Genomic DNA, 27,686 nt, shown 5'->3' with positions numbered 1-27,686 from the left:
ATCTTCAGTAATAACAGCTCTCCATGTAAACAGGATTAGTGTTTGTTGTTAGATAAATGATGACACTGGTAAACCCAGTGTCAAAACTGAGATAAAGTCACAGGTGGGTTAGTTATATACTTTTAATATATCCATTACATGCGTGCCTTTTGGATTAGGAACGAGATTAGTTCAAACATAAATTGTTACAGAGCTGAGCATTCTCATACTACAAGCTGTTTCAAAAACACACCATGAGATAACAGCGACCTTGAAGACCAGGCTTTTTCTCAAGGGGCACAAAGCTTTCGTTTTCACAATAGACAAAGCAAAGCATACAATGCAGTGTACAGAAATAAAAAGAACCAGGACAAGGAATCTTGACACCCAGCTTGTACTTCTGGTAGTTCCCAGTCCACATACTGCTGAAGCATAGTTTGCAGGATCTTTAACATGATCTTGCTGGCATGTGAAATGAGCGCAATGGTGCGACAGTTTGAACATTACTTGGCATTACCCTTCTTTGGGATCAGAGTATAAACTGACCTTTTCCAATCCTGTGCCCGCTGTTGCATTTTTCAAATTTGCTGACATAATGTGTGCATCACTTTAACAGCATCGTCTTTTAGGACTTTGAATAGCTCAACTGGGATACCATCATCTCCACTCGCTTTGTTGTTAGTAGTGCTTTCTAAGGCCCGTTTGACTTCACACTCCAGGATGTCTGGCTCAAGGTCAGCGATTTCACTGTCATGGTTGTCAAGGACATTGAGATCCTTCTTGTATAATTCTTATGTGTATTCTTGCCAGCTCCTCCTAATCTCTTCTGCCTCTGTTAGGTCCCTACCATTTTTGTCCTTTATCATGGCCATCTTTGCACGAAATGTTCCCTTGATTTCTCCAATTTTCTTGAAGAGATCTCTCTTCCTTCCCATTCTGTTATTTTCCTCTATTGCTTTGCATTGTTCCTTCAGAAAGGTCTCCTTATCTCTCCTTGCTGTTCTCTGGAAATCTGCATTCAGTTGGGTGAATCTTTCCTTTTCACCTTTGCCTTTCACTTTCCTTTTTTCCTCAGCTAACTGTAAAGCCTCATCAGACAGCCACTTTGCTTTCTTGCATTTCTTTTTCTTTGGGATGGTGCTGATTGCTGCCTTCTGTACCATGTCACGAACCTCCGTCCATAGTTCTTCAGGCACTCTATCAGCTGTAGTTCCTTAAACCTATTCTTCATTTCCACTGTATATTCATAAGGGATGTGATCAAGGTCACACCTGAAGAACCTAATGGTTTCCCCAGTTTCCCTCAGTTTAAGCCTGAATTTTGCAATGAGTAGCTCATGATCTGAGCCACAGTCAGCTCCAGGTCTTGTTTTTGCTGACTGCAAGGAGTTTCTACATCTTTGATTGCAGAGTATATAATTAATGTGATTTCTGTGTTGCCCATCAGGTGATGTCCATGTGTAGAATCACCTTTTAGGTTGTTGGAAGAGGTGTTTGCTATGACCAGCTTGTTCGCTTGACAAAACTCTTTAAGCCTTTCCCAGCTTCATTTTGTTCTCCAAAACCAAACTTGTCTGTTGTTCCGGTTACCTTTTGACTTCCTACTTTGGCATTCCAGTCCCCTATGATGAGGAGGACATCTTTTTTTGGTGTTAGTTCTAGAAGGTGTTGTAGATCTTCATAGAACTTGTCCACTTTAGCCTCTTCTGCATCAGTGGTTGGAGCATAGACTTGAATTATTGTGATATTGAATGGTTTGCCTTGGACTGAGATCATTATGCCATTTTTGAGATTGTATCCTATTACTGCCTTCCTCACTCTCTTGTTAGCTATAAAGGCCACACCATTTCTTCTACGGTACTCTTGCCCGTATTAATAGATGTAGTGATCCTCTGAATTAAATTCACCCATTCCCGTCCATTTTAGTTCATTTATTCCCAAGATGTTGATGCTCAGTCTTGCCATCTCATGTTTGACCACATCCAGCTTACCTTGATTCATAGATCTTACATTCCACGTTCCAACACAGTATTGTTCTTTGCGGCATCGGACTTTCCTTTTACCATCCACAGATGAGCATCCTTTGACGGTGCGTCACTGATACCAGTGCGCAGGGTTAAGAGCCTGGGAGTGCTACTGGAGCCCTCCCTGACAATGGAGGCACAGATAGCAGCCACTGCTAAATCCGCCTTCTTTCATCTTAGAAGGGTGAGGCAGTTGGCCCCCTTCCTAGAACGTAGCGACCTAGCAACAGTGATCCATGCAATGGTCACCTCGAGATTAGACTACTGTAATGCCCTCTACATGGGGCTGCCCCTGTGCTGAACTCGGAAGCTGCAGCTAGTGCAGAATGCGGCGGCCAGGCTGCTAGTGGGACTACCTCGGTGGGAACACGTGCGGCCTGGGCTGAAGGAACTGCAGTGGCTCCCAATTATATTCTGAGTTCGCTACAAGGTGCTGGTTATTACCTTTAAAGCCCTATATGGCTGAGGACCTGCCTACCTTAGGGACCGCCTCTCCCCACATGTTCCCCAGAGAGCACTGAGATCCAGCTCCCAAAGTCTTCTAAAGATCCGTGGACCAAAGGAGGCCAAACTGGAAGTAACGAGGGAGCAGGCCTTCTCAATAATGGCCCCCCACTGGTGGAATCAGCTACCGGAGGAAGTGCGAGCCCTGCGGGACTTTAACCAGTTCCGCAGGGCTTGCAAAACCACCCTCTTTCAACAAGCCTATAAGGAACCCTGAAAGCGACATCTAGCCATCTGAATATACCTTACTGAATGTAGCACCTTTAATTTATTGTAGTTTTTAAAACATTTATGTACTGTTTTTTAAATGTATTTATTAACTGTATTTTATAATTGACTTGTATAATAATCATGGTACACACCATGTCCTGTTAGCCGCCCTGAGCCTGCTTCGGCGGGGAGGGCGGGATATAAATAAATTATTATTATTATTATTATTATTATTATTATTATTATTATTATTATTATCCTTTTGACTTTGACTCAGCCGCTTCACTCTTTCTGTGGTTACTTGTACGTGCCCTCCACTCTTCCCCAATAGCATATTGGGCACCTTCCGACCCGAGGGGCTCATCTTCCAGCGCTGTATCTTTTAGCCTTTTGTTCCTGTCCATGTGTTTTCTTGGCAAGGATACTGGAATGGGTCGCCATTTCCTTCTCCAGTGGATCACATTTGGTCATGCTAGGAAAATATTAATAGTTGTAGTCTTATATCTCTTGATGGACTTAGGTGCTTTTACTTTTTGGCTCCTGGCAGCTTGTTTAGAATTTTGCAGAACAGAAAGACTAGTGGTTATTGCCATGACTTAGTCCACAGGTAATTAATGACAAATCATGGCTTGCGTAACTAAGGGAACAAACCGGGGTGGGGTGGGGATCCTTGGGTTCATGCCCTCTCTTCATGTTCAGTTCAAGAATGAATTCAACTTTCACAGCAATTCATAATTTGTTCTCTTGCCTCCAAACCGTAATTTGTTCCTGGGTTTGGGGATCATCAGTAAATAATTGCTTGTTATTCACACATAACAATTAACTATGGTTTGCTGTGAACATGGAAATGAAGAGAAGTTACAATGTTTCATGATATGGGGAATTTTTAAAATCACATAAGAAGCATGAATTGTATTGTACTTTGAGATGGTATTCTCCAGACAGTAGGAGGACACGATACAGTAGTATGATACATTATTATGGTATTCAAGTGGGTTGGAGAAGTACGAGAACTGTATACAGCTCAGTGGATAGCACATTAGATTGTACATTATTCTTATTCTAGTTTCTGACCTGTAACAATTTTTGCTTTTCTCTCCCTCTCCTCACACCAATTGCAGCTGGTATCCAACATCCTCATCTTCACTTGCACAAACATTGTAGGAGTATGTACACACTATCCGGCTGAAGTGTCCCAAAGACAGGCATTTCAGGAGACCAGGGAGTGCATCCAAGCTCGGCTACATTCTCAGAGAGAAAACCAGCAACAGGTAAAACAAGATGAAGATGACGATGACGATGCGTGCAAAGATATTATTGTAATTTGTTTTTGCTTGAAAATTGTGGATGTGTTATTCTTAGCTTTCAGCGTGGCAAGATGAAACATTCGTATGATCGGGCACTGAATTGCCAGTATAGGAGTCACTAGAGATTCTCAAGATTGCCACTGAAGTATTCTGTCGTTCAAAGGGATACAATAGGGCTGATTGTTAGTCTTTCTTTGTTAGTATTTCACCCAGAGCTGATTACCGTTCAGGGCTGATTATTGCCCAGGCAATGCTCAAGCCCTATCTGAAAGCTTTAATAGTCCTACTAAATCAGGGGAAAGAAGGAGGTTGCTTGGTTAGGTGGAATCACTCTGCCAGCATGACAAAGTGTGGATGGCATGCAACAAGAACCAGCGGACATCGAGAGGTTCTTGATTTTGGCACATGCAACTTGCAAAACAAGTTGAAATAACTCTTCCGGATGCGAGTGTCAGAAGCTCGTTATTCTCACATTACAGAGGCGCATGTCTCAACCCTATATCTGCAGCCTATTATCAATATATCAAATTCTTAGTGAGGCCCCAATTGTGGATACTTAAATCTGGAGACTGGAGCCATGGACAGACAAAACATATCTTTCTGCAAAGCTGAGAAAAGCCCACGTTTTGCAGAACAATCTGAAATCTTAAAAAATAATTTGGGGGGAGGGGTCAACCCACCCCAAAATAATAGAAGAAGCACCCATAGCTTTATTTATTTATTATTGATTTATTACTTTACATTTATATCCCGCCCTCTCCGCAAGCGGACTCAGGGCGGCTTACAACATCATAAAAACAATCAATTCAATAAAACATATACAACCATAATTTACTTATCAATTTTAAAACTATTAGCGCTGTCTGTGACTTCAATGGCTATTGCTAGGCAGCCAAAGCAGTGTTGCCAGAGTCTGGGCTTTTGTTTCTGTCAGTAAAAGGCAGGGAGACTGGGCAGGGCCCTTTATATGACTGTTTTGGCCTTTGAAGGAGGACTGATTATGGCCAGGTCTAATAACAATAAACAGGCAACTTGCTACCACCTGATTTGCATGACTTACCCAAGCCTGTCTGCTGGCTGCTGCTCAATAGCAGCTGTGTCACAGAAGCCAGTGTGGTTGTAGTAAGTGTTTCAGACTAGGATCTTTGATACCGAGGCTCAGATCCCCACTCCTCCTTGGAAGCTTTCTGGGTGACCTTGGACCAGTCATGCACTCTGAACCTAACCTATCGCACAGGATTTTTGTGAAGATACACTGAATAATGCATTTTGCAACTGGATTTTTGCTGTGTAAGAACAGCAAAAAATTCATTTGCAAAAGACATTACTTAGTGTGTGAATGCACCCAAAGTGGAAGAGAATGGTACAAACGGCTTTGAGTCCCCATTGTGGAGAGTATAAATGAAATAAATACCTATATAAATACAGATGCAAATTAAGTATAAATGAAATAAATATACCTGAAGGTTGGAGTAGAGTTGTCTACTGTAGCTTTGGAAATTTCTAGAGGTTTGGGTGTGGAAGCTGGGGAGGGCAGAGTTCTGGGTTTGGGGGAGGGACTTCAGTGGCATATATTACCATAAAGTTTACCCTCTGACATTGTCTCCAGGGAAATTTATCTCAAAACCAGTTGTAATTCTGGGAAATCTCCAGGCCCCACTTGGAGATTGGCAACCCTAGATAGGAGGCAGATATATGGCAGGCTAGTGAGTGGGTTAGAAGGAGAGGAGGATGCAAGGGAAAGTGAGGATATGGGGGTTGCCAGGAGAAGAGAAAGAGAAAATAGTGTCAAAAGGGAGCATATAGGGGAAATGAGGTGCCTTCCTCAAATCCTTGCAGGTTTCCCATCATGCATGTGGGTCCAGCCAAGCAGCGAGCACAGCACAGTTTCTTCCTGCAGGAGGCTGCCAGGGGAAGGAAGGCAGTTGAAGATGTGGGGAAGATAAAGGTAGGTTGGCTGATGAATGGGAAGGAGAGAAGGAGACAGGGAAAGGAGAGAGACTATGGGAGGTATGACACCCCTGTCCACTTCCCTCCCTCAGAGGCAAGATTTTTCCTCCATTTTCCCCCCTTTCTGACTGAGCCACCATAGGTATCTATTTTCTTCTTTTCTGAAGAACTCTGACTGTGCCACCCTGTCAGAGTATGATATTTTAACTGTTGGCTCAGACCAGGAAACTGACGGAGTCAAGAGCCCCTTTTAAATTAACTTAAATGCCACTCGAAATGTTTTGAAATTCCAAATTAACAAGGTATTTTATTCAACACAGAGGGGAAAGGTCAGGTGAAATCAGGGGTAAAATTTCTGAGGTAACTCAATATAGAACTTTGATGTAGATAAGTATATGTACAGACTTCAGTTCATATGTTTCAGGCTATTAAGAGCTTCATAAGCTTTTCACCGTGATTCAGGATCTTTAAGATGGTAGGCTTTTGTTCCAGTGTTTCCAAACATTCCAGTACACTTTCTTTGAGAATTCACTGAATCTTTCCATTTGCAAAAGGGTGGGGCACTCTACCCAGGGGTGTCAAACGTGCAGCCCACAGGCTGTATCCATCCCCCACAGGGCTTGTATACAGCCCCAAAGCAACTCACTGTCATCTGCTTCCTTTTCCCTCTCTCTTGCTTTCTTCATCACAGCTTGCTTTGCCAGGCTCTCTCAATTTCACAGCAGAGCTACTGAGCCAAGCCTTTTAGCCCTCCATTGGCTGAGACTCCTCCCCCTCCTCATCCCCTGGGAAGGAAGAGGGGTAGGGAGGGAAAGAGCAAGAGCTTCTTTTGCCCAGTTCACTCAATCACATGGGAGAGATGCAAAGAAAGCACCTTTAAGACCAACAACTTTTTATTCAAGGTGTGAGCTTTTTGCCTTGCTACAGAGAGAGAGAGAGAGAGAGAGAGTTTTATTGGGCTGTTGTGCCAGAGCTCTTCTGGGTGCAACTGTGTTCCCCTCCTCTTTTTTCACTGTATTCATGCCTTCATGATCCAGTCTTTCTTGGTAGGAGAGCATTGCAAATTAGATGAGGAATAACAACAAGCCAGTGAGGTGGATTAGGCTGAGAGTGTGTGTCCAGACCAAGTTCATCCAGCACATTTCCTTTGCAGACTGGGGATTTTGAATTTATGCTTTTCAGATTGTAGGCTGATGCTGACCACTATATATGGCTGTCTCTCTATTCTTGCACTGCCACATAGAAGAAGAGAAGAGATTGGAATTATACCCCCCCCTTCACTTGGAGTCTCAGAGCGACTTATAATCTCCTTTCCCTTCCCCTCCCCACAACAGACCTGTGCGGTAGGTGGGGCTAAGAGAGCTCTCCAAGAACTGCTGTTGAGAGGAATTGCTCTGAGAGAGTTACAACTGACCCAAAGTAATACTATCAGGTGCAGGTGGAGGAGTGGGGGAATCCTGCCTCAGTAAATAATTCCTTTTTATGACTCACCAGATCTATTTTAGATGTTTACAAACGTATTGTATACCAATATTTATAACTAGTTAGGTCTACTACGGCTGAGTCTAATTGTGTTCTATTTCTGTATATTAATATTCATCTGCTTTTATCTTATAACAAACATTTTAAATGTTCTTTTTAGTTTTGTTTGACCATTTTTACTACCATGTGGAATTGTACAGTGTAGCCAATAAGACTTGCTCTCCCCTCAGCCATGGGATATTACCTATTGTGGGTCATCCTCCCAGTTATCTTTTCCAACTTCAGAATTCAACACTGTGTAGAACCTTTTCACTTGCTAGGCTTAATGTCCTCCCCTCAGCGATCCTAACAGGAAGAGTAAATGGCATGCATTTTCTTAATAGATTATGTCCCTGTGTGAATGGTGCCATCGAGACAGTATCCCACATGCTATTAGAATGCTGTTACTACACCAATGAATGGCATAGCATTTTATCACCAATTCTTGTTAGTATTTTAAATTTACCTGATTCACACAAATTGTTTTCTCTGCTAAATAACACTGCAGATTATAGATCCAAGTGGGTAGCCATTTTGGTCTGAAGCAAAATTGAGCAAACCTTTGATCTGGGTAGCATTAGCACGAGAAACCAATAAAACAGTAACACGTTAAAATGTGAGAATGTCTGTTAATCACTCTATTGTCATAAGCCTGGGCCAAAATGAGGACATTTCTTTCTCAGAAGTTTTTCCCATCTAACTGATTTACCTTTTAACATGTAACATACATATAGTTTGCCATTGTAAGAAAAATGTATTAAAATATAGTGGAAGACGCGTTAATGAGATAAACAGCCCATATCCCTATTTGAGTATGTCAGTACAGCTAAAAGAAAAATACATTGGATAGTGATGTTCTTGTCCATCTCGTTTACTTTTTAACATGTGTAAACATCATTCTCATTTGCCATTAGAAAAAAAAAAACAAATTGATCGAAGGTTTGCTCAATTTGTTAATTTCACTATTCTGTCATTGGCTCTTAAATTTGTACCATTTTGCATTCTAAACCACTGCCTACCAGCTATATGTAGCTCTGCTGATTGTGCCCGATTCCTCGTCTGATGAAGCGTGCTTAGAGCACACGAAAGCTTACGTTCTGAATAAAACTTTGTTGGTCTTAAAGGTGCAACTTGACTCCTACCTTGTTCTACTGCAAATTATGTTATTGAAACTGTGGCAAAGTTCCTTCAAGCAGCTCTACTTTTCCGTAGTACTATGATAAACTAAGCTATTTTATAATGATTTAATTCATAACTTTTTAAGAATGGAATTGAAATATGGAATATGTTTTTATATATCTCTGCATTTCCTTTTATCCTACTCTTATCTACACTAAAACTTTTATAATGCCAATAAAGGAAATTGCTATGCATACTATCATGTTCTTAATCTTTTGTGATGGCCTTTGGCTATATACAATAAATATTCTAGTGAGTGGGGAATCAAGCCCAGTTATCCCAGATTAGAATCCCCACACTTAACCACTACACCAAACTAGCTCTTGATTTTGTTTTATTGGCATTCATTACAAAAACCTCATGGTTGTGTAGTGGTTGTAGTTATTTCTCTGGGGAAGATTATAGTTTTGTAGACAAACACTTAGGCCTCAGTCTGTAACATGGCGCCTTCACATGTTCTTGACCAGCACATGAAACAACATGTACAAAAGCTCACAATTCCCAGTCATTTCATGTTTTCCTCTGGGACAGGCTCAAAGCATTCACCAAGAGATTTCTGTAATGAATGTCAATACATTAAATATAGGTTTGCAATTAACAGATACACACCTGAACAACACCTGAACAGCATACTCAAGATTGCTACAGCACAGAATTCCGGGGGAGGAAAATGCCGAGCTGAACTGCTTCTCATAACGGGAGCAGGCTGGAACTTCTGTTTGGTGTAGTGGAAGGCAAATTAATGCCTACTGCCTACTTTTCTCAGTTAGAGATTAGTCCAAGATATGTGCAGAAAACGTTGAGAAGATTTACCTTGGCTAAAAGGGAGTCCCGGGGGGGGCTCCTTTGAGGGGTCTCCGGAGAAGAGTTGCATTTTCATCATCTGCAGAAGTTCTCAGAGTCATTTATTTGACATAAGCTCGACAGAATCCTAACCTTCTTGGACATTGCTAAACATCTAAAGCTACACAAGACCGGTGTGGATCTGGATAATTGTCAGAAAAGGTACAGATTACTATCTTTCATTCCGGGACTATTTACAGTTAAACAGAATAAACTCAGAAGGTGGGAAATGGAAATCTAGAAAGCTTGGAAGAAGAAGGGAGGAAGAGGTGAAATATGGACTTTGTAAATTTAAAAGACAATGCTAAAAAGTGGGAAGGAATTTATTGTTTGGTCTACTTGCGGTTTTGAAAAAAGAGCACCATTGTCACAGACCTGCAGCATATACAATCAACATAGGAAGTACGTCAAGTATCGTGAGATCTCTTTACCAGCGAAAATGAGATTTGGTGGCAAGTAAAGCAGGAAGTAACAGATGAAAAGCCTACTTTAGGACTATAATACCATAGAGAAACATCGGCGGCCATTGCAAGGAGGTTAAAATTAAAATAATATTTTTAAAGTGTTCAGAACATTAAAAATTGTTGGAAATTATTGAGGTGGTGATAAGAAGATAAATACTATTGGACATATTGTTTATAATGGACTTTAGAAGCCTTTAAAAGAAAAAAGAAAAAAAATTAGAGTGAAGCAAAAAGTCGCGACTGCTGTTTTGAAGGATTTAAAAACTTTAAAAATTAATATCTCGGTCTGGGAAGCTCTGAGGACGGCGAAATTAGGCTTGTTATAAAAAGCAAGCTCTAATCTTTTGAACTTGATAGTCAAATTTGAAATTGGTGAGATCAAAATTTTCGGTGTTTTTAAATGTCAGAACACAAGCAAACCCATACAAGGGCTGCTTCATTGGAAAAAATGCAGGGTCAATTAGAGGCAATGGAGGCCAGAATGATGAAAGACATGAAAGAGATGATAACTGCATCTAAAAAAGAAATTATAGAAGAGATTAAAAAAGATATGGAAGATCTCAGAAAGGAGACAGACGAAACATCCAAGAAAGTGCAGGAGGTAGAAGGGAGAATGAAAGTACATGACTCCACCTTGTTGAAAATGCAAGAAAAAGTGACAATCCATGACTGCAAATTGATGGAGACTCAGATACGTCTGAAAGGAGTACCTGAAAAGGAAAATGGTGACTTGAAAGAATATATAATAAAAATAATTGCAGAATTTTTAGAGGAAGATCCTGAAGAGACTAAAAATATGTATGATTATATGTATAGAGTGAACTCACTCTATGAAAAAAAAATAATTTACCAAGAGATGTTGTCATAAGATATATAACAAAAGAAATGGTGGGGAAGATCATGAACAAAAACTTTGAAAAGACATTGATAGTGGGAGGCAGCAGAGTAAGAATTATGAAGGAGTTGCCAAGGCAAGTGATAAATGAGAGAAGAACATATAAGAAACTGACAGAAACATTACAGGACAAGGAAATGAGGTTTAGATGGATAATACCAGAAGGTTTAAGCTTTGAACTTCAGGGGAAAAGAATCACAATTACAAATGCACAGGAACTGTGTAGATTTTATGAAGAACATAAAGAATTTGCACCATGATGGATTAAAAATTATTGTCTTGGAATGTAAATGGACTAAATTCACCACAAAAAAGAAGGGCAACGTTTCATTGGATTAAAAAGCAAAATTGTAATATAGTTTGTTTATAAAAAGTACATATTAAACAAAAGGATTACAAATTTTATGGAATAAACATTTGGGACTAGAATTTTATTCATTGGCTGAACAGAAGAAAAGGGGTGTGATTTTTTTAATATTAAACAAGAATTGGAGTCAAAATTAGTATTTAAAGATAAAGATGGAAGATTTGTAGCAGTAGAAATAATATTAAATGCAAAAAAAAAGTTGCTATTGGGACTATATGCACCTAATGGTGCAAAGGATGCTATTTAAAAAGACATTATACAACAATTTGATGAACTGACCTATGACCAAGTTTTGATAATGGGGGACTTTAATGGAACAATTAAGAATACTCTGGATAGGTCTGGGGGGAAAAATAATAATAAAGAAGGAAAATTGCCGAAGTCTCTTTTTTAATTGGTTAAACAAGAAAATTTGGAGGATATATATGGAGGAAATTTAATCCTGAAGTGCGGGACTACACCTTTTTTTCAGCAAGACATAAAACTTTTTCTAGAATTGACATGTTGTGGGGCACTAAAGATTTAGGTCTTATAATAAGGAAAATAGAGATTTTACCTAAAATTGGGGCTGACCATAACCCAATAATGTGGATTACAAAATTGTCTAAGAAGTTGAGAAGATGGAGATTGAATGAAGATTTACTACAGAATAAAGAAATAGTGACATACCTAGAAAATGAAACTAAAACTTTCAAATGAATGACAAAGAGGATATAGAATTTCAGACAGTCTGGGATGCCTATAAAGCAGTAATGAGAGGAATATTGATTACTTTGAATAATAAAGATAAGAGAGCAAAAGAAAAACAGTTGTTGGACATTCAAAATGAAATAAAGAAAAAAGAAGGGGAGTTGAGAAAAAGGCCAGGGGAAAAGAAAATTATAAGGGAAATTACAATACTACAAATGCAAATGAGACATTTGTTAAATAAAGAATTGGAATGGAATTTGAAAAGATTGCAGCAGAAATTTTTTGAGGGAGCAAATAAACCTGGAAAATATTTGGCTTGGCAACTGAAGAAAAAGAGAGAAAATAAAATTATTAATAAAATTGTGGTAGATGAAAGAGAGGTGGTTAGCCAAGAGGGAATAAAAAGAGAATTTTTTAAGTATTATGCCAAGTTGTTTAAAGATGTTAAAATAAAGAAAGAAAAGATGGGTGAGTATTTACAAAAGATAAAAATAGAACCCTTAATAGAAAATATGCGAAAAGTTTTTAGAAATTGAAGCAGCAATTAATGCAATGAAAAATGGAAAGGCACCTGGGCCGGATGGATATACAGCTAAATATTTTAAAACCTTTAAAGATGAGTTAATACTGAAATTGCAGAAGTTGATGAACATGATAAGAATAAAAGGGAAAATACCAAACACATGGAAGGAAGCTGTTATTTCGTTGATTCCGAAGAAAGATAGAGATGTCACGAATGTAAAAAATTACAAACCAATTTCGCTATTAAATAATGATTATAAAATATATACAAGAATCTTGGCAGAACGGCTTAAACAACATTTGATAAATTTACAAAGGAAGATCAAGCGGGGTTTCTTCCCAAAAGGCAAATAAGAGACAATATTAGAACTGTTGCAAATATTGTAGAATATTATGAAAGACATCCAGAAAAGGAAGTAGCATTATTCTTTGCGGATGCAGAGAAAGCATTTGACAATTTAAACTGGGACTTTATGTTTGCAGTAATGGAGAAAATGGAGCTAGGAGAAAGCTTTATAAGAATGATAAAAGCAATATATACTGAACAACATGCAAGGCTATGTATAAACGCAGATCTCGCAGAAGATATGATAATTAGCAAAGGTACAAGACAAGGCTGTCCACTTTCCCCATTGTTGTTTATAATGACTCTTGAAATATTACTGATGCAGATTCAAGAAGATAAAGAAATAGAAGGATTAAAAATAAAAGGATTTATTTACATACAGAGCATTTGATATAATGTTTATAAGTGAAAATCCCATACAAGTCACACCTTTGTTGTTAGCCAAAATAAAAGAATATGGGGAGTTAGCGGGACTTTGTATTAACAAAGAAAAATCAAATTTTTTATGTAAAAATATGCAAACAAACAAGCAACAGACCTTGCAGAGACTGATGGGCTGTGAAGTTACCTCCAAGGTAAAATATTTGGGTGTGGCGATAACAATGAAGAATATTGATTTGTTTAAAAATAACTATGAGAAGCTATGGCATAAAATGGATGAAGATATGTTCAAATGGAATAAACTTAATTTGTCATTGCTGGGTAGAATAGCTGCAGTTAAAATGAATATTCTACCAAGAATAATGTATTTGTTTCAAACTATTCCTATTGTGAAAGATAGTAAACAATTTGATAAATGGCGAAGAAAAATTTCAGAATTTGTGTGGGCTGGGAAGAAACCAAGGATTAAAATGAAAATTCTGACAGATGCAAAAGAGACAGGTGGATTTCAATTACTGAACTTAAAATTATATCAGGAAGCAGTTTGTTTAGTGTGGATAAAAGAATGGATAATGCTGTTAAACAAAAGTAGTGGAATCTCAAATGATTAAATGGGCAATTAATGTAAATAAAGAAATACAGATGGAAACTTGGGAATACTTGTGGAAGAATTCTATGAAGCTTTCAACGTGTTTCAAAATGATGTATAGATGGTATATGACTGCTAAAAAATTGGCAAAGATGAACAATAAGATGCCAGATAGATGTTGGAAATATAAAAAACATAAGGTTCTTTCTACCATATGTGGTGGACTTGTGAAAGAGCAAAAAAGTATTGGCAGATGATTCAACAAGAAATCTCTAAGATCTTGGGATATGAATTTAAGAAAGTTGCAGAGACTTTTCTGTTGGGATTACAAATGGAAAAATTTCCCAAAGAAGATAAAACTATAATTTGGTACTCACTTTCAGCTGCTAGGACATTATATGCGCAGTTGCGGAAGCAAGAAAAAATACCAGAGAAATGGGATTGGATTGTAAAAGTTATGACATGGAGTGAAATGGACAAATTAACAAGAATTTTAAGGCACTATGATTTAGAAGTTTTTAAGATGGAGTCGAAAATGTTCAGAAAAAGAGTGGAAAAATAAAGAGTGGAAAAATAAAAGAGTGGAAAATAAAAGGACATTGGACAATTTTTGATAATGATTAAGTTTTAGAAAAAAAGAATATTAATTTTTGTTTTTATTAGTTAAGGGTACCTTTAAATAATAGTATGTTAAGTAAATAACACCAGCTGGGGTCAAGCAACGGGGGGGGGGGGAGATGTGGGTAGAAAGTAATATATGGGATAGATAAAAGAAGTTATTAATGATAAGAAATATAATTTGTTACTATATGTTACCAAATAAAATTGTTTTATACAAAGATTACTACAGCACAAACATTGTCTCCAGTATTGGATGCAATACTTTAGAGCAAAAGATGTCAGTTATCAGAGACTATTAAATACACAAAATATTGCAAGAGTGCTAATATTTTAGGTATGTTTTGTTTTAAATTTTAAGAAACCCCTTACTTGTGTTTTTCTGTGTCCTTTATAAAGTTTATATCTCTTCTACCCAGCATTACCTTTTATGACACACATTTCCCAGCCTGACATGATATCATTTATGTCAGATTTGGCTCTCATAACAGTTGAGTTTGACACCCCTGCTCTATCCAGTACCCAAACCCCTTCTCTAAACACACCAGTACTTTTCTTGAGTTTTATCTGACTCTTAGGGTTTCACAAGGCAGTTTCTAACTACAGCAGACCAGGAATCTTTCTCTTCAGAGCTTCCTGTTTTTACTGGGTAGGGAAATTTTGTCTCTCACTAGAAGATCTATCCTCTTTTGGATTGAATGGGAGTCTTTGTCTAACTACCCACTCCTCTTGCCAACCTTCACTCAGTTATCTGTGTTAAACTGCTCTCAGTCAAGGCTGAATTTAGACACTGTCAGTACTTGACTCTTCTCAGCTATGGCTGAAATCAAATCTCTTCAGCATCCAGTTCAGAAATCTTTCTCTGCTTAACTGATGCTAACCAATCAGATTCCTTGGAGCAGCCTGTCACTCAAGGCTTTCTGACTCTGGGAAGAATTAATCCATCACAGACACAGCATTTCTAAGCTTTTAAAAGTACAATTCATCACAGGGGACTTTCATGGAAGGCAAAAACAAATAGTGGGGGAGGGTTAAATGAGGTTTCCCCTGCATGCCTTTTTGGTCCCCTGCTTGTTTATAATCAGCAAAGCTCCATGTAGAGGGCATTGAAGCAGCTACTGATTGGCCATAGCTCTGGGTGTCTACCTCTCTTAAACCACTCCCTCCTCTGCCTGGGAAGTGAGAGACCCAATGAAAATGCTGCTGGCGATAGGTAGAGATAGGCAGCATGGGTCTTGCCACCCTCCTCCTGGGCCTGCCACTGCTGGCTCATCCTTGCTTGACAGGACCCATCAGCTATCACACTTGACTGTGATGTCTGGAAGTGATTGCCAGTGCAGCAAGTTGAGCAAGGACAAGCTGAGGGATGTAGGTAGCCATAGCCTAGCATGACTGGCCCTGGTCCTATTTCAAATGAGTCGTGGAGGTCCTTTCCAAGGTTCATTTTGGCTGCCTGGTCTGCCTCTGAATTGTAGTTTCATGATTCCATTGGTATGGTCAGCCGTATCCAAAAAAGGGTGAAGTCTTCAAGACAGATTAAACTGGGAGAAAACCTTGCTAGACACAACACTGACCCCCCTCCCCCCCTCATCTGTAGTGCTAGTTCCAAGTGCTCCTCCAGGTTCTTCGAGAATCCACTAATGTTAGGAGAACCTCATCTAAAGTTGGTAACACAATTCCCTTACTGATACTAACCTTTCCAACCAATCTCACTTCTATTTTGCAATCATGTTATTATGTTTGGTTCCACACTGGTGAAGGGCTTCAAATGGGATGTCCAAAAGGCCATCTGTAAAAATGTATTCTGGAACAGAAAGCATAAATGTGAAAAATCATGTATGTAGGCATACTTTGATACGCTAGTGTACTCCTCTCCATTCTGGCTTCCTACAAACACATATGTGAGTTTTTAAGGAATTGTTAAATGTAGCACCCCCCTAATTAGTGACATTGAAAGACAATTGGAGGGTTAATGTGGGTACCATTTAAAGTGGTTGCCAAGCAGTACCTACCTCTTAGATACCCCAAAACAGCAAGTAATTCTGAAAGTTAAATGTACTTTATACTAAAAATGGAGAGAATATTTACCTTCCTTCTTATCTTCTGTTTCCTTCTTATCTCAACTTTCTTTTTATTGTCTGTTTCCTGAAAGATCACTATCATCCACGTGCAGAAAGACAGAAATGTAGGAGTTCGAAAATAATGATTTAAAACACTGGGAGAATTCTAATAACCAGAGCACTGCTCAAGAATTTCTTTTACAGTGCTGTTTCGCCGTTATCATCCGAACCCTGCCTTTCCTTAGCCCCGATTTTAATTTAATCGCTAGTGTTCTATATACGAATTATTGAACTGTAGGGAAAGGGTTATAGTATTCCAGTAACAGTAGACTCGTGAGAGTGACTTGGAGGAATACTTTTGCATCTATGCTAAAAATAATGGAAGACGGGGAAGCTTGTGCCTCCAAAACTTGAGATGCCACAAGTTTCAACCACCTCACCACATCTTTTATCAGCTCCACCAAGCTCTTACCTGCTCCATTCCAGCTTTGCCCATGGAGGCCTCTGCTACTGTGTATGTAAAATGATGTCAAGTACCAGCCAACTTACAGTGACCCCCTTAGGTTTTTCAAAGCAAGAGGCAGAGGTGATTTGTCATTGCCTGTCTCTGTGTAGTCTCCCATCTTAGTACTATCTGGGGCTGATCCTGCTTAGCTTCCAAGATTTGCCAAGATGAGGCTAACCTGCACCATCCATGTCAGAGCTCTTTTCTATCAGTCATGATTTCAGTGGTACCAGTCGCTGGGAACAAGCAGCGAAGGAACATTGTCACTCCAGTTATTGTAACCTTTCTGAGGTCTCCTATCAACCATGTGTGCATAATGTCATGTAGGCATTATACTTTCATAATCTTGATATTCAGGCTTTGTTGTATATGAAGGGAACGCTGGATTTTTTGAGGATATGCATTTTCACACGTTGCCCTGTTCTTGTAAAATGGAAACGGTAGGTATGAAAAGGGCCACGTGTGGCACGTATTTCCATTACACATAGGGAACGCCAAAACTGAACTCCTGAAAGGGCTCAGATCCTGATTTGCACTCCAGAATTATGTCCATTCAGAATTACGTCATTGCCCTTCTACTTTGTCCTGTTGCTCCCAGAGCAATCCTATGTAGACAGTAGTATAAGAAGAAGAAGATATTGGATTTATATCCCGCCCACCACTCCGAAGAGTCTCAGAGCGGCTCACAATCTCCTTTACCTTTCTCCCCCACAATAGACACCCTGTGAGGTAGATGAAGATATTGGATTTATATCCCGCCCTCCACTCCAAAGAGTCTCAGAGCGGCTCACAATCTCCTTTACCTTCCCCCTCCCCCACAACAGACACCCTGTGAGGTAGATGAAGATATTGGATTTATATCCCGCCCTCCACTCCGAAGAGTCTCAGAGCGGCTCACAATCTCCTTTACCTTCCTCCCCCACAACAGACACCCTGTGAGGTAGATGAAGATATTGGATTTATATCCCGCCCTCCACTCCAAAGAGTCTCAGAGCGGCTCACAATCTCCTTTCCCTTCCCCCCCCCCCACAACAGACACCCTGTGAGGTAGATGAAGATATTGGATTTATATCCCACCCTCCACTCCGAAGAGTCTCAGAGCGGCTCACAATCTCCTTTCCCTTCCTCCCCCACAACAGACACCCTGTGAGGTAGATGAAGATATTGGATTTATATCCCGCCCTCCACTCCGAAGAGTCTCAGAGCGGCTCACAATCTCCTTTACCTTCCTCCCCCCCCCCACAACAGACACCCTGTGAGGTAGATGAAGATATTGGATTTATATCCCACCCTCCACTCCGAAGAGTCTCAGAGCGGCTCACAATCTCCTTTAACTTCCTTCCCCACAACAGACACCCTGTGAGGTGGGTGGGGCTGGAGAGGGCTCTCACAGCAGCTGCCCTTTCAAGGACAACCTCTGCCAGAGCTATGGCTGACCCAAGGCCATGCTAGCAGGTGCAAGTGGAGGAGTGGGGAATCAAACCCGGCTCTCCCAGATAAGAGTCCGCACACTTAACCACTACACCAAACTGGCTCTCCAAACTAGTTATTATGTGGGTCCAACTTGTTGTGGCAGGGTGCCAACATCCAGTCTTGTTTCTATCCAAGCACCTCTTGAGAAAGTACTGGAAGAAACAAGATTGCATGGGTCTGCCACACTGCAGCAACTTTTAAATGGCGAGGTTCTCCTGTAAAATGGAGTTGGCAGCCACTGGTTGGACCCTTGGCCATTGTGATGTCTGGTTTGACCCTAAGCACACGAAAAGGTTTTGCTTTGCAACTTATATTGCAAACTGGATGGAGCCTGATTGCATTCTAGTGTAGGTGATGCATGTGGTATCATGGAATTGCCAGGAACAATGTGACAATACGCACCAGTTCTGTGTTGCCAACTTCTGATAGAACAGCTGCATTTGAGACGTCAGCTATTATGAAGTTAAGTTGAAACTATTAAAGATTTGTCGTGGTATCCTCTGATGTTTCATTACGGTGTGGCATAAGATCATGGGAAATATCCTGGGTTGTGCCCATGTACCTCCGAATGAATAGTTTCTTTTTCCTCACATGAGGTGCATTTGTGTTATTAAAGAGATAGCAAGTATTTTAATTAATTCATCTGTCTCACACGACAGGAGCGCCTCCTGCTCTCTGTACTTCCTCGTCATGTTGCCATGGAGATGAAAGCCGATATTAATGCCAAAAAAGAAGATATGATGTTTCATAAAATTTATATCCAGAAGCATGACAATGTCAGGTAAGTGCAGAGTGAGAGGAGTGGAATGCATCCATAATACAGTCCCAGTTTAAAAAAAAAAAAAAAAAGAAGTGGAAAAAGAGATAACTGAAATATGTATGACTTTTTTTTTCTTTTGCCTTGCACTGTTTATGCTTCGAAATGGGATGTAAGCAATGCTGTGGGTGGAGAAATATGTTTTTAGAATAACACAGGCTTATCTCCTTAGAGTGGGAAATGAAATCCCAAGTTACGTTCCAAGAAAGAGTGGACGGATGGAACTGAGGTAAGTTAAATTGACAGGCCAAATTCCGGCCTTCAACCCTTTGCATCTAGCACTTTAGTTTGCACATGGGACTCAGTTGGGCACAAAGTGCAAAACTGCTTTATTCACTCTTTTGGAAGGGATTGGTCAATAGTCATCCTGGAGGGAAATCGTGAACCTGTGCCCTGAGTATTCTATTTTCCACATGAAACATCTATCTGCTGAGAACACACAAGAGGCCCTTCTATTTCAAAGTTTAAGGGAAGGGATCCTGAGAATTAAGCCTTGTTTATGTGAAACTCTAATTATGGGACCTTCTCACTGAATGTATTGGCCTGGTGCCTTCCTTGCTCTAAGGTTGACAGACACGCCCTCCCCCGTGGAGTCAAGAATCCCCCACTGCCAGGCCCCACCTCCCTGCTGCCAGTCAATTGGCTGGGGGTAGGGGACAGACCTTGGAAAACAGAGAGATCCATCTGACATGCAACAGCATGTCTGTGTCATTGCCCTCATGACCTGGAACTGATGTCATCTCATCTGGGACATTGGGGTGATATTTGGGCAAATGTAGAAGCCAAATGTACCATAGAGTTTTTGCCCAAATACTAGAGCATCACATCAATGGCACATATGGGTCATGTAGGCAGTGACATGGACATGTTGCTGTACATTGGATGGGCCTCCCTACTGCTCCTGAGAAGTCCCTCTTATCGCCCAGCAGTTGCCATAAATAAATTGTTATAATTTCGGATCCCAGATAAAGTTTGTCCATTTTGCTCTTGTCTTTAATTATTATTTGCTGTGTTCATAGTGTATAAGTATTAATTTCTCTTGGCTGTTTATGTTTTTGGAACCATATATGTGTCTGATCAAAGTGATAGCAATTAGTGTTAGCTGATCTGCAGATTTTTTTTGGGGGGGAATCATAACATGAGCAGAGGGGAGGGTAAGTTTCACTTATCTGCACTAACAATTGGCTTTTGTCATGAAATTGAACCATTGTAGAAGACAGAGCAGTTTTCTTAACTCAAATGTGCAGTCCAGATTAATCTGATTAGCTTGGTTTGCCATCTACAAAGTACTGAGACCTGTGTTACTGCCTCTAAAATGGCTTAGTCCCAGTGAATACCACTTTGTAGCCTATTTAAACAGAAGTACTGAGACTGACTGGTTCAAATTAATTGAAAATTAATCAGCTGAAATCCAAGTATTATACCACACAACAGCAGCCTGCACTTTTAAATTAGAAATAACCTGTGTTGATGATTCCATCCTTTTATCTATGTGGCACTATTTTAAATAAAGTTTCCGGGATCAGAGCAGACTCTAATCTTGAATTGAACTCCTGTTTGTGAATATCATGTGTTCAAATGAAAGAGCTTTAAAATGAGGCCAACGTGCTAACTAGAAAGGAGAGCAATTCAGTATGATAATATTAGTACAGGATACAGGACAGGAGAAAGAAGAAATCTGAGAGGTAACGTAATTTAATGTGTGTCCTTTATTTATGAACTGAGGATGTTTTGTGTTATATAATTGTTCTAATTATTATGTTGTACATGGTTCTGTTGTCTGAGTCTACCCGGATCCATGCAGGGCTGTAAATAGCCACATGCCCGGCTGACTTAAGATCTTTTCAGGGGAATCATAGTGCAAACTGTAAAAGCGTTTTTACCTTCATGAACATGTTTGCAAGAAGGTATGTACATAGGTTTATTTTGTACTGAAAACTCAGTTTTTTCAATAGAGACAACATATCACATGACCTTTAGACATATTGTGCAGGCAGCTTACGCTGTTTCCCTACCACGAATGAAGAAGCATGCAGAGGGTTGTGTTAATTTGTCGCATCTCTAGAATTGCGCAAGTGCAGACTAAGGTATCCGACACAGATCTAAACTGTCAAGCAATTAGATTTCAAAGTAACCAGTCCTTGAGTTGAAACAAAGTAAGGTTTATTGGTAATCCATATGCAGTGAGCTGAGTATTGGAACTGATACTTAGTAACGTTGCAGAGCATACTTAAAGATGTCACATCAAAGGTTTTCTAAACAAAACTACAAGTTCTAAACAATGCGGAATTCACGTGTGAATCTTCACACTGTAACTTCCCTTATCTCCCCTGTGGTTTCCTTCCCTGGGACCAGGCTTGAGAACTCATCCCTGGAGGCGCTTATCTTCAAAGAGCGAATTCTTGCATTTGTTAGTAAAAGCGAAAGAGGCGCAGCCAGGGCGCCGACAATATTCTACTTTGATGTACCCAGCTTACTTTATGGTTAGTAACATTTATGAGACATTGCAAATACATTCAATTAGCATCATACATTCAAAGCAAAGATTAACATTGCTTGACATAAACATCCTTGCAATGCTTGGATGTTCTTTTTTAAAAATAAAAGCAAGAGCATAGCCCTTGTTTACAGATAATGCTTGTACACAGCAGGTACAGTTTAGAAATCACACATGGCCCTGAGTGAGCGCCTCAGAGTACAAAGCCATGTAGTCCCAATGCTCTTATGTGTGACTTCACCATTTCTATTTTCTTCTACCTAAAATGATTGTTTTGAAAATATGGATCAGGCAGCAAAGCAAGCAATAGAAGCTATATAAATGTGCTGACTACAGTTGCCATGGGAATTCCACCAGCACAAAACACAATTCCCTGTGGTGAATCGTGACGTCTAAGAATACTTCGTGTATCTCGCTGTGAGTTTCTGCTATCCCACTCTACATTCTAGGTAGACAGGTGTACCGTGTTGGCTAATCACCATATATTAAATGTTTTAAACCATTAAAGGACAATTGTTAGGTCCTCGCTTTGATGGGCCACTGTTACTGCTACTTCTCATGGAACCTGAAGTCTTGTTAGTGATGCTTGGAATGGGAGTGAGTAGGAGAGGAGAAGGAAGACAGTAAAGAACACAGCAATACCAGAATGGTGCAGTGGTTAGTGTCAGACTAGAACCTGGGAAGCCCAGGTTCAAATCTTCACTCTGATTTGGAAGCTCTGCTTGTGATCTTGGGGCAGTCACTTCCTCTCAACCTAACCTACCTCACAGGGTTGTGGTTGTGAGGATGAAATGGAGGAGGGGAGAACAATATTATAAACTGTTCCGGTCTTCGTAGGGGAGAAAAAGAGTGTATAAACATTTGAATAAATACTGTGAGTTCTCTGCTTTTACACACTCCATCTCCCCTGTCCCTCCCAGATGCGTGCTCAATCTACCTGTGGCTGCTTTTTTTTCCATACCTGACCCTAAGGGAGGCCTGCTTAATTTGCAGTCCACTTTTTCAAGAGCTGCCCTATCGCTAAGATGTCACTCAGTCCTCATCTATATGAAGCGGCCTCTTTCCAAACTTGCCAGGTCTTGGATCTCTTCTGCACTTTCCTTTCTCTTGCGTTGCTGAGTCTCTTTCAAACTGCCGCACCCTCAATCTGTGTCTTCCCTCTTCTGTAAGTAATTTGCCTGTGACTGATATTTTCCTACCTTGTTTGGCACAGACATTTCCAGCCCAGTCCCTTAAATGGTCTGTGCATGGAGAGGTGACTATGTACACGCTTGTGATGTTAGTTATCGCCATTTACTGAAAGATTCTTCCCACTCACAATAAACTCCTCTGTAAGAGAAAGGATAATTTGAATAAAAATAACCTTGCAGCGTGAATTTATCTTTCCAACATCTCTGTGTGAAACATAAAGGTCATTGTCAAGAACCCAAGTGAGAAACGGTATTTTCAGGATTCAGCCGCCTCCTTTTCTAGGTAAACAACATGAATTGTGCCGCTGAAGGAGTACGTTTTTCATCCCATAAAAGTTTACAGCAGACGTAAAGACACTAATATATTATTAGGTTGTGAGGTCTGACTTTCCAAGTCAAAATTTGAAATGCTCAGTGTTACTATTTACGGTAACCCCTTGCCACAATAATCCCTGAATGGTATCTGGAATTGGTGAAATGTAGTCATCAAAAAGAGAAGCCGCTGGGATGAAAATCAAAAGTTGCTTGTCATTTACATTCCTCTAAATTATCTCACTGTGATGTTCCTTTTGGAGATAGTATCCAGGCATGGTAAGAATGGCACTTCAGCTTTTAAACGTTTGTTGAGAAATAAACCCCATCAAGCTAAACCTATTGTTGTTGGTTGTTAAGGCGACCAACTGAATAGTCTAAGTTTACTACCATTTGCAGAAATACAAGTTTGCCTGTCAGCTTTGCAAACAAAATATATGCTTAGCTTTCCAATGCTGTTGGTTAATGTACCAAAACATACCACTTTGTCGTTTCATCTTCTCCTTTTTAAATGCTTTTGCGCACAGTAGTGCAATCTATCTGTATTAGAATGAGTATTTATGCATTTTCACCATGGTATCAGCCTTGATCTCTTTCCAGTGGAAACCTCCCCCACACCCTATGCTGAGGAATGTTAAAGTGTGAGAAGGGGGAACTCCCACATGCCACCATTCTGTCATTCCAATAGCTGTGCTCCAGTGATTTTTTTTTTTTTTAAACCAAGCATATGTAAGTTGAAATATGCACAGGAGAAGAAGCTAGACGCACCAGTAGCTTGTGTACCTTTTGCTAGGACTTTGACGCTTCTAGTCCATGAATCTGAAAATTATCCTGTGGTAGGTTTCTAGAAACAGAGGCAGAGGAGACTTGTACAATTGATGGTAAACAGGTAATGTTGTATTGCTGAAATACATCAGGAATGGCCAGCGTTATCCATTATTTCCTCAAGAAAACTTAACTGGGGTAGGAACATTAGCACCAATATGGTCAGGGCCTGGAAGATCTGTATTTTCTCAGCACGTGGAGGCCAGCTAGGGTGGAGAATAAAATGGCTGATATTGTAACGCCCCTGTACAGATCTGTGGTGTGGCCTCATTTGGAATACTGTTTACAGTTCTGGTCACCGTATCGCAGAAAGAACATTGCAGAGCTGGAAAAAGTACAGAGGAGGGCAGTCAAGATGATTCGGGGAGTTGGAGCACCTTCCCTATGAGGAAAGATTGAACAGCCTGGGACTTTTCAGTTTGAAAAGAGATGACTGAGGGGGGGACATGAGAGAGGTTTATAAAATCATGCAAGGAGTGGAGAGAGTTGACAAAGATAATTTTTCTCCTTCTCCCAAAATACCAGAACTCAAGGGCATCCGATGAAGCTGATGGGCAGGAGGTTCAGGACAGACAAAAATAAATACTACTTTTCACAGAGTGATTAAAATGTGGAATTCACTGCCAGAGGATGTAGTGATGGCCACTTCGAAAGGGGATTAGATATTCATGGAGGAGAAGTCTACCAGTGGTTGCTAGCCATGGTGACTGAGGAGAACCTCCACATTCAGAGGCTCTAATCCTCTGAATCCCAAAGCCAAGAGGCAACATCAGGGCAATGCCTGGGCCTCTACGTCCTATTGTTGGCCCTCCAGTGGAACTGGTTGACCACTGTGTATGACAGAATGCTGGACTGGATGGACCATTGGTCTTATCCAGCAGCGCTGTTATGTTGCCAGGTCTCCTGTCGTAATGGTCAACCTCTTTCCAATCCAATTAATTGCCAGCCATCACCTGAAGTGCTGGCAGAAAGGAAGGGGGGATGGGGGCACGGTCTGTAATAGAATATCTGCTTGGCATGTTAAAATTCCAAGGTTACATCCTTGGAAATTGAAGGTAAAAGGATCAGGTGATGTGAAACACCTCTGCCAGAAACCCTGGAAAGATGCTGTCAGTCTGAGTAGAGACAGTACGCACATTGATGGGCTGGTTAACTGATTTGGCATAAGACAGTTTAACTTCTGTGTGCGTGTGTGTGTGCCCGCGCAAGACCATTCTGGCTTGCAGCTCCAGAGCCAAGGGGAGGAACTAAGTTACAATTTCAGTTGAAATAACGCACACACACACAAACCATTTTTCAGAAAGAGTAGAATAAAATTGGCCACGACTTTATTGGTTACAGCTGTAATAAGCCTTGACACCGCATGGAGTAATGATCTGGCTCATGGACTAGTCTGCCTGCCAGTCAATGACCTGCTGGTCACCTTGGGATGTGTTATGCATGTGGACTCTTGGAAATCTTTAATTTCTAGCACACCTTCCTCCCCCACAAGGTGGTGGTAGCAGAGCCCTTACACAGACTGTTGGACAAACGGGCACCATGGGTTTGGGGTCGCCAGCAAGCTGCTGCTTTCCAGGCTGTAAAGGACATTCTAACTTCCAACAGCTTGCTGGCACACTTCGACAAGAGGCTGCCCGTCGTTTTAGTGTGCAATGCTTCACCCTACGGGATGGGCACCATTCTGTCACACATAGTACCGGATGGCCATGAGGTTCCAGTAGCTTACTATTTGAGGACTCTACAGAAACCAGAGTGAAACTATGCTCAGATAGACAAAGAGGGCCTGGCCATCGTGGCGGGGGTTTAAAAATTCCACGATTTCTTGTAATGCCGGCCCTTCACCACCTTGATGGACCACAAGGCCCTACTGAGCCTGTTCGCCCCTGACCGCCAAACGCCCCAAATGCTTTCACCACGGGTGTACCAGTACAACCTTAAGTACCATCCGGGGAAGGCAATTGGTCACACCGATGCCCTGAACTGTCTGCCACTGCCCTCAACAGACCCAGATCCAGCCCCAGAGTTCCAGATCATGTCGCTAGAGTCCCTCCCAGACTGCCCAGTGCATGCCAAGGACATTGCCTGTTGCTCCTCGAAGGACAGAACTCTATCCCGAATTCTGGACTGGGTGTGGAGGGGGTGGCCAGAAAGCTGGGTGGGCTTGGAATTTTCGATATTTGCGTCCCAGAGGGACGAACTATCGGTGCATAAAGAGTGTCTGTTGTGGGGAAGTAGGGTGGTGGTGTCCCCTGTACTGCGCTAGCGAGTCCTAACAGCCCTCCGCAAGACCCACCCGGGAATCATGCACATGAAGGTGCTGGCCCGCAGTTATGTGTGGTGGACCGGGATAGACAAAGCAATTGAATCCTGGGTGGCCAGATGTCAGACATGCCAGGAGACCTGACCAGCGCTGCCCCAGCACAACATTGGGAGTCCACTCGCAACCCCTGGTCCCATTTGCACCTTGACTTTGCAGGGTCATTCCAGGGGCAGGTATTCTTCATTATTGTGGACTCCTACTCTAAGTGGATGGAGGTAGTTCCAGTAGCGTCCACATCCACACAGGTGGCGCTAGGGGCCCTCCGCAGGGTTTTTGCCACACATGGCCTCCTGAATATGTTGGTATCGGATAACAGGATGGCTTTCACCTCGGCCGAGTTCCAAGATTTCTGTGGCCGGAACTTAATAAAACACATACGGACAGCCCCCTTTCATCCCTCTACCAATGGCCAAGCAGAGAGGATGGTGCGGGTTACGAGGGAAATGCTCCACCGCATCATACATGGAGAGTGGGAAGCCTGCTTAGCCGAGTGCCTCCTGGCACAACATTCCACTTCCAGCACCGCCACCGGCCGCAGTCCAGCTGAGCTGCTCATGGGCCAGCAGCTGACTACCCTGCTTGAACGTATGCACCCGGACCAAGCTCCCAACCTACAAGAGGTGCCGGAAGCAGTCTGGGCGCCCCGGGTGTTTGACACAGGAAACTTAGTGTTTGCTAAAAATTTCAGGGGTGGGCCAGCGTGGATACCAGCATGGGTCTCCAGTGTATTGGGTGCCATTATGTACGAGATTACATCTGAGGGGGGTTTCACGATGAGGCAGCACATCAACCAATTATGGGCACGCGAGTCGCCCGGAGATGAGGGGGACAAGAGTGTTGCAAATCCGACAGCCACACCAGACGCCGCATCATATGAGCCAGGGGAAGCAGGAAGACCAGCAGCAACACCCCTGCCAGCACCCGAGACAGCAGAGCAGCCAGGACTGCCACCTGAACAACAGGACTGCCATGGGGAACATAGCTCTGCCAGCCGAGATTCCCTCGGCACCAAGCCCTACGCCCAGGGCCCCGGAAGCTGCCGCCACGGCCCCACCTACACCAGCCCTCAGGCGGTCTACACGAGAGCATTGCAAGCCCGCATACCTAAAAGACTATGTCCACTAGGGGCTTGCGAACTAAGGGAGGAGGGATGTTATGTATGTGGACTCAAGTGAAGACTTTGGGTGTGCCTGCCGGGCTCATTGGAGCCATACGGATTGAGCTTGGGGACTCGGGAACAAAGGGCTGCAGGATCCAAATCTCTGCAGCCCTAGACCAATCACCAGCCCCCACCGGTTT

The 27,686-nt window shown here is 41.5% G+C and overlaps 1 protein-coding gene across 1 annotated transcript in view; it reads left to right on the top strand.

Annotated features, from left to right (window-relative positions):
- ADCY5 (adenylate cyclase 5) overlaps nt 1–27,686 on the top strand; it is a 448,084-nt gene that overhangs the window by 246,891 nt on the left and 173,507 nt on the right. The window contains exons 2-3 of the mRNA XM_060262724.1: nt 3,838–3,987; nt 19,086–19,207. Coding sequence (XP_060118707.1) covers nt 3,838–3,987; nt 19,086–19,207 — 272 coding nt within the window. The remainder of the gene's footprint in view (nt 1–3,837; nt 3,988–19,085; nt 19,208–27,686) is intronic.

This window comes from Heteronotia binoei, chromosome 21 (assembly GCF_032191835.1).
Source record: "Heteronotia binoei isolate CCM8104 ecotype False Entrance Well chromosome 21, APGP_CSIRO_Hbin_v1, whole genome shotgun sequence".
Lineage (NCBI taxonomy): Eukaryota > Metazoa > Chordata > Lepidosauria > Squamata > Gekkonidae > Heteronotia > Heteronotia binoei.
The sequence above is the reverse complement of the archived record's forward strand: the minus strand, read 5'-3'. Positions and strand labels throughout refer to the sequence as shown.